Here is an 11,357-nt window from a genome sequence, read left to right on the forward strand (position 1 = left end):
ATGCTCCCATTCAGCAAGTTCTGTTCACTTTTTTCATATGTTTTGAAGAAAAACTTTTTTAATCTTGGTGGAATTCAATTAATGTATCTTTTTTTTTTTTTGCTGTGCTTCGGCATCCTATCTAACAAGGCTTTGCCTAACCCAAAGCATGAAGATTTACTCCTGTGTTTTCTTCTGTGAGGTTTATAGCTGGAGCTCTCATGAGGTCTATGGTCCTTTTGGAATTCATTTTTGTGTTTGGTGTAAAGAAGGAGTCCAACTTCATTCTTCTGCATGCGGATGTCCAGGAACATTGATTTTTTTAAAAAAGAAGTATTTTTTAAAAACATCGTTATATGTTTTTTACCTGTCACTTCACCACTACATGAAGCAGGGCAACAGCTTCTAGAGCAGACCCCCTTTCTCTTTTCTCTAGACTCTCATCTGCTCTTCTCTACATCCTTATTACCTGCTTCTATGACCACATGGAACTTTTCAAAATGACTTCTAATTTTTTTTTAGGGATCAAACCGAGGACCTCATACATGGGAAGCAGGCACTCAATCAACCACTTTAGCTGCTCCCCTCAAAATGTCTTCTAAAACCATTTTTGAACACTGCTCCCATTCCCTCCCTCTAGCCTGCTCCTTTAAAGAAGAGACCCTATAATTCATTCATTTTCCATTCGATATTTTTTTCTGGGCCTTTTCCATATGGCAGACCCCACGGGAGCGGGGGAGAGGCAGGACCTCAGGTGCCACCCGCAGGACGCTTACAGCAGGCAGGAGTCACCAGGACAGACTCTTGGAGGGCGGTCGAGAGCCTCCTGGTGAGCTTCCTGTCTAACCTCATGGAAGCCGGCAGGTCACGCTCTGGAAAATGACCTTTATTTGCCAGATGAGGAAACTGAGGCCCAGGAAGGCCGAGCGGCCCCTGGACTCTCAGGTCCACACTTCCACCCGGCGCACACGGGAACAACACGTTGCAGACCATGCCGTGGGCCCAAGAAAGGTCCCCGAGCTCAGGGGTGGCGGTGATCGGGTGGGGGTCCTGGAGGAGGCAGCGTTAGAGTTGTGCCACCCGGGAGGGCAGCACCTCCCAACTTAAATATGTGCTTGTTGGCAAAAGCTCATCCCGAAGAGAGGAGGCCAAGAAGACACTGCCAGCCTCTCCATCTCACAACAGCGTCATCGCCGCCCAACAATAACAAACAAGCTGACCAAGGGCCCGAGCGGGTACTGCGCAAGGAACGACTCAGGAGCGGAGGACCGGCAGGCAGATTTACACAGCCAGGGACAAATATCACTGACTTGGCAGAATACAGCACAGTGTATGTCATTTTGAATAACTTGTTTATCCAGGGATGGTGTGATTAATGAATACCAAAAGGCTCATTGCATAGAGCTGCAGTTTGGAATGTCTGGTACATCTGGCAATTTCTGGACCTGGTTGTTGTCACCACTGCAGTAAAAAAGTAGATCAATCTACATTATCTCCCGGGGCGAATGATAGCTAATAAACGGGCTAATGAATAGTCTCGGGTGTTTGAAAACCCCTCTCCATCCCTCAAAAACGTAACCGTGAGAAAGAATAATTTCAAAGAGTGAGTGCGGTTTTGTCTTTTTAATAGCTAGAGGTAAGTAACAGCTGTTTTCTCATACAGAAAAGTCAGCACTTCCCTGCTGCTGGGACCCCCCACCCCACCCCGGGCTCAAACTCCCCTCCTCCCACCTTCTCCCTCAGCGGGACCTCTCCTCCGGTCCTCCGGTCCTCCGTGTTCTCCAGCTCAGGCGTCAGCTCCCACTGCTGCTAGCCACTTGCTCCACCTTAGCCTTCCCCGGGGAACGGCCTCCCCCGACCCCCCAGCCTGCGGCTCTTTCCCGACAGCAAGGACATCTTCCTGCTCGGGGAGGAGCCGGCAGAGTCAAAGGAAGGAGGGGACTTGAGGAAGCAGCTGTCCGGCCCTCCCTGCAGGAATGAGCCACCTGGGGTCCAGGGAGGCCAAGCGTTTTGTCCAGGGTCACGTAAGCCACCGCACCAGCAGCCCAGGGCAGCGACCGGGGCTGAAGGGCTCTGAGGTCCAGCAGTCTGCTCCACCCCAACCCGACATGCTGTGTGTGCTTCCAGAAGTTTCTGAGCTTCACCTTGCCAACTTCCTCACCTGTAAAATGGAGGGGACAGGAACTTCTCTGCAGAGTTGGCGAGGGGTTTAAAACGGTGACGCACGTAAAGCCTTGGGCACAGGGCCTGCTAGAGCCTCAAGCCTATCAGTGACTGCTTTGTCCTCTGCCACTGCTTCCCTCAGGTTTCCCCCAAATGGGCAGCAGCGACGTGCTGAAGGCAGAGCTCGGGGCCGTGGCAAGCTTAGAGGAGGCCCAGGCCTGCAGGGGGCAAGGGGGGCGAGCAGACCCCCCAGGCCGGCCTCCTCCTCCGACCCCCTGCTAAGCGCACACTGTACTGTGTGTTACTTAATAAATCGAAGTCGCACCCGCACCAGCACGGCCCCACGAGGACAGTGGCTTTCCTGAAATTCAATCCAAGCCCGTGGAGCCCCTGAAGTCTCCGTGGAGCCTGGTGAGGAACCCCGGCCTAGAGGGAGGGCAGGCCCCGCCCCAGCTTCCCGAGCCCCCCGGGAGGGCAGTCTGTAGCCCAGACACCGGGAACTGCTGGGGGGTGCCGGCGCCGAGGAGGGAGGGGGCTGGCAGTGCTCCTCGACCTCCAGGCTGTCGTCCTCACTGTCCTCCAGGCTGTCCTCCTCGCTGTCCTCCAGGCAGCCCTCCAGGCAGCCCTCCAGGCTGTCCTCCTCACTGTCCTCCAGGCAGCCCTTCAGGCTGTCCTCCTCGCTGTCCTCCAGGCTGCCCTCCAGGCTGTCCTCCTCACTGTCCTCCAGGCAGCCCTCCAGGCTGTCCTCCTCACTGTCCTCCAGACTGCCCTCCAGGCTGGCGAGGAGGCGCCCAGGTCTGCACAGTTGTGTACGTGTGCATGTACATGTGCGTGCAGGGTGCACTGCCTTCCCCGCCCGCCCGAGGCCCACAGGGCGCCTGACCCCTGCTGGCTCGCAGCCTGCACGGAGGGGGAGGCAGCACCGGGGCCCTGTGAGGCGGGCAGCGCCGTGCCTCTCCCCAGAGGAGGACACGGACTCCAGAAGGCCCGACTTTCCCCAGTGGGACAGGGCGAGGGCCTGCACCCCACTCCGCAGGATCCTCCCGGGTCTGCAGGAGGCCCCGAGGGCTGGCCCCGCGCTGGCTGCCAGTGCCCGCATCCTCCCCAGGCCGTGGGTGCTGACCGGCCTGCGCGCAGCAAGCACATGGTGGCCCGTGACTTTTGCTCGCCAGCTCCACGGGGCCAGGGAGAAGGTGCCTCAGAAACGGAAGGGTTGGTGGCCACGCACCCTACCCCCCAAAAAAGCCAGGGACACGCAGAAGCACCAGAAACAGCTCCTTTATTCAAGTCCAAATGTGCAGCAGCCCCCAGGCCCCTGCCCTCCAGGCCTCCCTGTCCCAGCTCCACCCTGCCTGCCCCCCCCTCCTGCTCCGTGCAGGGTCGCCGGTCCCCGGAGCTCTGCTCTCAGTTCCTGAACATGCCCACCAGTGGCTTCGAGGGCCAAGCCCCCAGGCCCTGCTGGTCTAGGAGGACAGACAGTTGCCGACGAGCCTCCTGGTAGGGCCCGGCCTGGGCAGAGACAGAGCAGGGGACTGCTGGGGGAGACCTCGGCGGAGGAGGGGGGAGGGGGTGGGGCGGAACTGACCTTGGCCTCCTGGTAGGTCTTCAAGGCCAGGAGCTGGGGCCTGTCCAGGGCATGGGCGGCCTGGCGGAAGGCCCTGAGAAAGGCAGCCTTGCAGAGGCGCGAGGGCGGCGCCAGGCCCCCACTGGGAGAGTGTGGGAACACAGCGGTCAGGGGAGGGCCACGGGGCAGATGGGCGGGGAGGGCCACGGGGCGGGTGTGTGGGGAGAGCGCACGGGAGGGTGCATGGGGAGGGCCACGGGTGGAGACGAAGTCCAACCAGGCTTTTGGAACCTGGATTCAAACCTGAACCCAAGCCCAGGACTCACACGCACGCTCTTACCGTGGCAGGGGAGACGGGGACCCCCTCCTTCCCAGCCCCGCCCTGGGGACCCTTCTCACTCTGCCTTCACACGCCCGGTGGCCACGTCCACGACCTCGACGCCAGGGTCCCCCAGGCTCCAGTTGAGGCTCAGCCCCATGCAGGGGTTGGAGGTGGAGTCCAGGGGGGCCACGGGGGGCCCTGCAAACAGGTGCAGGGTGGTGCGTGCGTAGGGATGGGGCAGGCACGGCCCCGCAGCCCTGTCGAGGCTGGGTCGGCAGTGGATGGCCCTGCTCAGGGTGGGGGGGTTGTGACAGGGGTCCGCTGTGGGCAGAAGCCACACGGAGGGAGGCGTGAGCCACCTGGGCCCTCTCCCACTCACACAGAGCCGCCTCCCGGCCTCCCGCCCTGAGGAGCCCCTCACCCAGGACGAGGCTGGTGGCGTAGAGAGGCGGCAGGAAGTGGGCCAGCAGGGCGCCCCCCAGCCCCAGCACGGCCCAGCGCGCCAGCTTGTCGCTGACCGACAGGCAGCCCACATGGGTGTCACGCAGCAGGGGCGCCACGTAGCACGCGGGCTTCAGTTCCCCGCAGAAGTGGGCCTGCAGGCGGAACGGGGGCCTGTGCAGCAAACCGCCGTCCGAGGGTGCCGGGAGGCTGCAGGGGCGGACAGGTGGGCAGGCAGCGTGGGCTGATGCAGCCGGAGCCGGGCAGCCCCCGCCCCGCCGGGCCCACATACCAGATGTCGCGCGCAGCACCCTTGGGGGTGTTGCTGACGTAGAGATGCAGGAAGATCCGGGGCTTGAGGGCAAAGGGGGGCCCGGGGCCCGGCTGGGGGGCCAGCACGGACCGCTCCTGGCCCGTGGGGCCCCCCTGTGTCACCAGCAGAAGCTGCCGGAAGAGAAACCTGGAGGGGTGGGGTAGCAGCTGGGGGGCCGTGCGTCCTGCCCCCACCCCAGGGCGCCCGCCCTCACCTCAGCAGGGCCCGGCGGGCGACCACCAGCCCGTGGCAGTCGTGCAGCTGCCGGCCCGAGAACTCCAGCCAGCCAGGGCAGCTGCCACTGCCCGTGCCCAACGCCACCAGCTCGTAGGTCTCCTTGGTGTGGCCCCTGGCACCCGGGATCTCTGCGCAAGGGAGGGGGTAGAGAGCGAGTCCATCCTAAGGCCAGGTCTCGGGGCGGGGGCTTCCCAAGGTGGGGGAGAGGGGTGGCACGACCCCTACCCCGCTCCAGGATCACGGCAGCCACGGTCCCCTTACAGGCCCGGTAGGGCGAGTTCTCGTCCAGCAGGCGGTCGAAGCCGGTGCTGACCACGGCCGCACAGCGCTGCTCGTGCGTCACGATGTTCTCTGGGCAGGGGAGAGAGCAGAGTGGGGGTCCCGGGCCTCGCCACCTCCCTTGTCACCAGGGGCCGGGTCAGAGCGCACACCTACCTACACTCGGGGAGGGGAGCGGAGGCTGGCTGGGGGTCTTGGGGAGCTCTGGAAGAGAGACGAGGGGAGCTGGGCCACCACGGGAGGGCGAGGATGCCCCCCATCCTGCGGGAAGCCCAGAAGCTCCGCTGGGACCACAGGACGGGAGGTTTCCATCTTCCAGACACCAAAATTCCACAGCCCCCCTATGGGCTGGACGTGGAGCCTGGGTCGGCATGCTGGTGGGGGGCCTTGTCGCACCACCCCCTCCCCTGCACACACATGGCCACTTTGGCCTCCCCAGGACTGCAAGCCCACCCGCCCTTGTCCCCAGCTGCCCCCAGTCACCTAGGCTCTCCAGCTGCTTCCTGATGTAGCGCAGGGCAGACAGCGCCGCCTGCTGCTTGGCCTCCGTCTTGCTGTCGGCGGTGCCCGCCGGGCAGACCACGCCATCCAGTTCCGCGCACACGGAGAAGGGGGGGCAGGGGCCTGGGGAAGGAAGGCGCTGTGAAGGAGCCCCCCGGCCTTTGCCCACATCATGGGCCCCCTGCTGGGAGGGGTCCAGCACCCAGCCCCCCCCAGCTCTCACAGGGCTTTCTCCTGCCACCTGGCAGCGAGGGCCACTGACACCAGGAGGCTAGGACTGCCCCGAGGAGCTGCTGACCCGCCCACGCCAGGCCTGGGTGCCCCCGCCGGCTCTGCCCCAGCATCAGGGGGTGTGAAGCCTTGCCCAGCCTTCACACTAGGGAGCTGCGACTCCATTTCACAGGTGAGGCCCAGAAAGGATGGGCAGCTCGCCCAAGGTGCTTGCCCCAAGCCCAGCACCACTCGAGCCTATAACAGGCTCCTCTAGGGACAGAAGCCGCGGAGCACACAGCACAGCTCCTGCCTTTCCACCAGACACTAGTCTCTTTTCTTCTCCCTGGACTCTACTTTTGAAAGATTTGTCTATCAAACGCTCTATTGTTCTAAAACAATGAGCAGAACATCCTAGAATTGGAACCACTTGGCCAAAGGGCATAGCTCACAGCACTCGCTGGTACTTGCTGCTCAACTGTTTCCCAAGAGAGCTATCCCATTTAGAAGAGAATCCTTTTTGGCACTCTCACTAGCCCTGGGATGTTTCTGCTTTGAAAAGGGCACGGAAAATGCCACCTAACAAGCGTAGAAGGAAAGTGGGCATTGGGCAGCCACCACCGCAGCCACTTTAACAGCCGAGCCTGGTGAGAATCACCAAGGAGGCGAGCACCAAGGGGAGTGTCCTGTGGAAGAGGACGGCGACACGCTCTCCAAGGGCCTCCCCTTCAACTACTACTTAGACACAGACGGGAGAGCCAAGACGCCTGGGAGACACCGCCCTAACAAGGCCGTCACAGACACATCACCAGGCAGGGGACAGGCTGCGCACCGGCTGCTCATGTGCGTTCCTGTCGCCAAACTTCAACCTGAGTCTAAACCAGAGGAAAAGAACCCAAGCTGAAGCACATGCTCCTAGACAACTGGCAATGTTGATAACAGCACAAACGGACTTCAGATAAAAGGAGATTAAAGAGATGTGACAGCTGGTGTAATATGGGATGCTGGACTGGGGAAAAACAGTCATAGTGCACCTTTGGGAAAACTGGCAAAATTGATTGTAAATGGTAATTAGGAATATCAGTGCTAGGCTTCTGGAATTTGGTGTTTGTACTGTAGTTATACTAGGCAATGTACCTCTTCGGAAATACACGCTGAAGTGTTTAGGGCATACAGGTATGGTGTCTGCAACTGAATTTCAAGTTATTAGGAAAAATAATATGGGTAATTATATATAAAAAAGTAAAGCAGGGAGGAAGAGACAAAACAACTGTGACAAATGTTAAATGGTGGACTTAGGTGAAAAGTTTACGGGCGTTCTTTCATGCTATTCTCTGAAATATTATCAGAATAAAAAAATTAAAACAAATTATTTAAATCCCTGATTAGGTTTCTCTCTCTAGTACTGCATTCATTCCTAAGAACCTGCCACATGCTTTATAAGATAAACAGATGTTTTTCTGGGTCCTTAAAAAAAACAAAAAAGAAAACACACCTACCCACCTAAACAACAGAAAAGGACAACCTAAAGAGAGGGAGGGGTAGCACCACCCAGCTGCTCAGGACTCAGTCCATGGACCCGAAAGCCCTGGGCTCACACTGTGGCCCGGCCCCTCACTGTCTCTGTGACCTCGGGAAGACCCTCGCTGCCTGTGTGACTTGGGGAAGACAGCCTCTCAGTCTCCCTATCCGGACCTTAGGCACCGATGTGAGGGCTCAGTCAGTGACCTTGTCACAGCCCTTCAACCAGCGCCGGGCATGTCCTCCCGGACTCACTCCTGTTCACTATTCTCCTTTTGAGCTGCTCACTGGGGCTTCTCTGGGGAGGTTTTGGAACGCTGTCAGCAGCTTGAGGGACGAGTCCCTTGCCGCCTCCTTAGAGCTGGGAATGCACTGGTTTAGGGTTAGGAGCTGGCGTGCTGCTTCTTGTGTCTCTAGCTGTGGGGGTGGGGACTTTACTGCAGATGGAGACAGGACATAGTAATGACCAAACCTCTTCCATGTGTCACCATTATCCAAGTGTGGTGTTAAATTATTTAAGTTGAGGGTTGGCCCTGGCTCGGGTGTTTCCAACGGTGGCATGGCAGCTGCCGTGTTTAAAAAAAAAAAAGTTTGCTGAAAGGCTGGATAGCTTGGGCACTGCCTTTAACCTCCCTGAGCTTCAGATGGGGCTAATCCTGCCCTGCCTCACCACAGCCCCAGGTCACTCAGGGGTCTAACACCCACTGGCCTGGAGCTGGAGCTCCCTGAATACAAGCTGCTGGGGGGCGCAGCACCTCCAAGACCCAGGCTTCCACCCAGGTCACAGACCCTCTCTCACTGGTCACTGATAAGTGTCCGGACCATGGAGGCCGTTGTCTGCCCTCCCGCCCTCTGGCCCAGTGATCTGGCCGTCTGCCTGCCCTGCTCTCATGGTGGCACACCCAGTCCCACCACGCCCACCTGCGGTCTGGTCCTCTCGGAAGACCAGGGAGACGCCCATGCCGGCGGCGTACTGCGCCAGCAAGGACACGGCCTGGCCGGGGGGCAGGTCTTTAAGCTGCAGCTTCAGCTGTCTGGCCGCCGTCTGGAAGTCCCCGGTGGGCCCTGCAAGTAGGACAGAGACCCTCAGAGACCTTCCCATCCGGAGTCTTCCCACGCCTGGGCTGCCCCCAGCACCCGCGACTCCGGCCTGCACCCCGGGCCCACCGTCTCCCGCCGCCGAGGCCTGGGGCTGCCCGCCCGCCTCATTGCCCTCCTCGGCGCCGGGGACCGGCTCGCGCTCCCAGGCCTCTTGGCCCAGGTTGGCCGAAGGCCGCCAGCGCCCCGACCCGGGGCTGATGTGCAGCGATGCCGCCAGGCGCGGCTTCCTGCGGCCACCGTCCTCCGCGGCCGCCGCAGGGGCGAGCAGGGCGCCCGCGGCCGCGCTGGCTGGCGAAGCCATGGCGGGACGCGAGCACCGAGACCGCGGCCCGTATCTCGCGCCGCCCGCACCCTTTTACACGCGCGGGGCCGGCGCCCGCGTGGGGAGCACGCGGCTGGCAGCGCACGGAGAGCCCCGCCCTCGGCTGCGCAGCAGATGCCCGGATGCTGGACAGTGCGTGGGGGAGGGCGCGGGGGGGAGGGGAACAGGGGGCGGGGTAAGGGACCTGTGGCCTCCGGCCCAACCGCTCACTTCTGGCCGGGGCTTCCGGATCCGGGGGCGGGGCTTCCGGAGCGGGGGCGGGGCGCCCCAGCGGTCTCTTCCCAGCCCTTGGCTACGATGCTCCAGGCCGTCCCCCATCCCGTCAGCTCTCCCCAGGGCCTCGGCGAGCCTGGGGCCCGCGTCTGATCAATGAAAGCGTCGCAATAGTAGCAGCCCTGCAGACTCCACAGGACCTGGATTCTGAACGTGTTCACGTAAGGCCTACCGGAAGTCAGCCACGTGTATCTCTAGCCAAAAAAATGCAGCCGTTTGGTTAAAGAAGGCCTCCCCTCCCCACCGCCGCCTTGGGATTTTGAGTTGACTCCCGAACATAGAACAGAACGGGATTGCTTTGTAAAGTGAGGAACTAGGGGTGAAGGAGAAAGAGGGAAAATAAGGTGAATTAGGGGATGAAGGTAATTTACTTAGGACATGGTATGATGCAACATGTCTTTGCTCGAAGGGGCCTCACATTTAACTGAGTAGAAATGTGACTACTCAGGTCACAGTATCTTTCCAACTTGTGGCCTTTGTAATTGCTGCTGCTGATTGTTACCCTCGGACCCGACAGTGCTAGCTAGGATTGTGAAGTGTGGCTCATGAGAACAGTTGGTGGAAAAGGGACAATTTGGCTTGGAAGGAGAAGGTGTGGGAGGTCAGGGCAGATTCACCTGGTCAGGAATGCATACCCAAATTGTGGTATAGTCCTATAAAGGAACGTGGCTCAGTGAAACCAAAGAAACTGCTGCTGCGTGCACGAGTGAACTCAGGCACTCTGAGTGAACGAAGCCATGCACAAAGGAGTGTCCTCTGCACGATTCCATTTATGTGACGTTCTTGAAGAGACAAAACTACTCTGTGGTCATGAAAGTCAGAACAGTGGTGACTTCTTGAGGGGGATAATGACTGGGAAGAGGCACCAGGAAAATTTTTGGGGGTGATTGAAATGTTTTCCATCTTGATCTGGGTGGATGCTACACAGACGTATGCATTTATAAAATTCCAGCGAGCTGCACACTTAAGATCTGTGCATTTTACAATATGTAGGGTCTATTTCGGTAACAGAAAAAAATAACTTGAACAGAGAAAAAGCATGAAGGAAGGGAAGGAGGAAGGAGGAGCTTGGCCTCTCAGTGCCGAAGCTGGGTAGGTAGCTCCTGACATGATATGGAACAGTGACGTAGGCAGAGTGCTAACCTCCCAAAGAAGTCCCCGTCCTCATCCCTGGAACCTAGGACTATGTTATGCTGCCTGGAAAGGCACGTTTAAGGTTGCTGATCAGCTGGCCTGTATTATCCAGGGTGGGGGTGGGTGCAGGGGTGGGGACAATGGAATCACAAGGGTCTTTAAATGGGAAGAGTCCAAATCAGAGAGATGGCATCGTGAGAAGGACTCAATTAGACATTGCTGGCTTGGAAGAGAGAAGGGGGCCATGGATCAAGAAATGCTGGCAGTGTTTAGAATTTGGAAAGGGCAAGAAAATGGATTCCTCCCTGGGCCCTCTATTAGGAATGCAGCCTTGCCGAAAGCTTGGTTTTATCCCGGTGAGATCTACTTTGAACTTCTAACCCCCAAAACTATAAGATAATATATTCATGTTCTTTTTAAATCACAAAATTGGGGTAATTTGCTACAACAGAAAGAGGAAACTCATGCAAGTATCTTCAAATGTTTTGCTTACATACTCCCTAAAATATTTCTGAAACACTATGCATGCCAAATTTTTCATACCAAGGTTAACTAGTTATAAAATTGTAATTTTTGATCTGCTATATATTATCAATGTCCTTTAGGTGATTTCATTAATTTATGAAAAATACCCTCTATATGGCCTAATTGGCAAAGCCGAGCCTCATAGTCAAACCAACCAGCTAAATCAGATTTACTTCCTATCAGAAAGTCTGACATTAATTTTAATTTAAATAAATGTATTGATATTTTCCCAGAAGAACCATCTCATTTTACTCTCTGTTTTTGACCCAATATTTGAGCATCTAATATATGCCATGAACTTTCCTAGATGTTTGGGATACATAGTGAACAACCCAGACAAAAGAGTTTCCAATCTTCTAGAGTGGCTTCTGAATTCTAGGCATGTAGCCTAGCCAGGAGTTTGAAGTCTTGTTAAGTAAAATGGCACAGCCAGCAATATTTTCAATATTTTCTTTTTTCATCTCTCTTTTTT

At 57.8% G+C, this 11,357-nt stretch overlaps 1 protein-coding gene across 1 annotated transcript; it reads right to left on the reverse strand.

The window, feature by feature from the left end:
- Positions 1 to 3,422: 3,422 nt before the first annotated feature.
- Positions 3,423 to 8,932, reverse strand: ADAD2 (adenosine deaminase domain containing 2). Its single transcript, XM_023592397.3, has 11 exons — positions 8,698 to 8,932; positions 8,452 to 8,595; positions 5,782 to 5,922; positions 5,455 to 5,502; positions 5,245 to 5,370; positions 4,997 to 5,147; positions 4,762 to 4,929; positions 4,450 to 4,679; positions 4,106 to 4,349; positions 3,728 to 3,848; positions 3,423 to 3,651 (listed from the first exon to the last, which is right to left on the reverse strand). Exons 1-11 carry the CDS (start codon positions 8,930 to 8,932, stop codon positions 3,547 to 3,549), a joined length of 1,713 nt encoding a protein of 570 aa, XP_023448165.2. The 3' UTR covers positions 3,423 to 3,546.
- Positions 8,933 to 11,357: the final 2,425 nt, after the last annotated feature.

The sequence above is a fragment of the Dasypus novemcinctus genome, chromosome 18 (assembly GCF_030445035.2).
Source record: "Dasypus novemcinctus isolate mDasNov1 chromosome 18, mDasNov1.1.hap2, whole genome shotgun sequence".
NCBI lineage: Eukaryota > Metazoa > Chordata > Mammalia > Cingulata > Dasypodidae > Dasypus > Dasypus novemcinctus.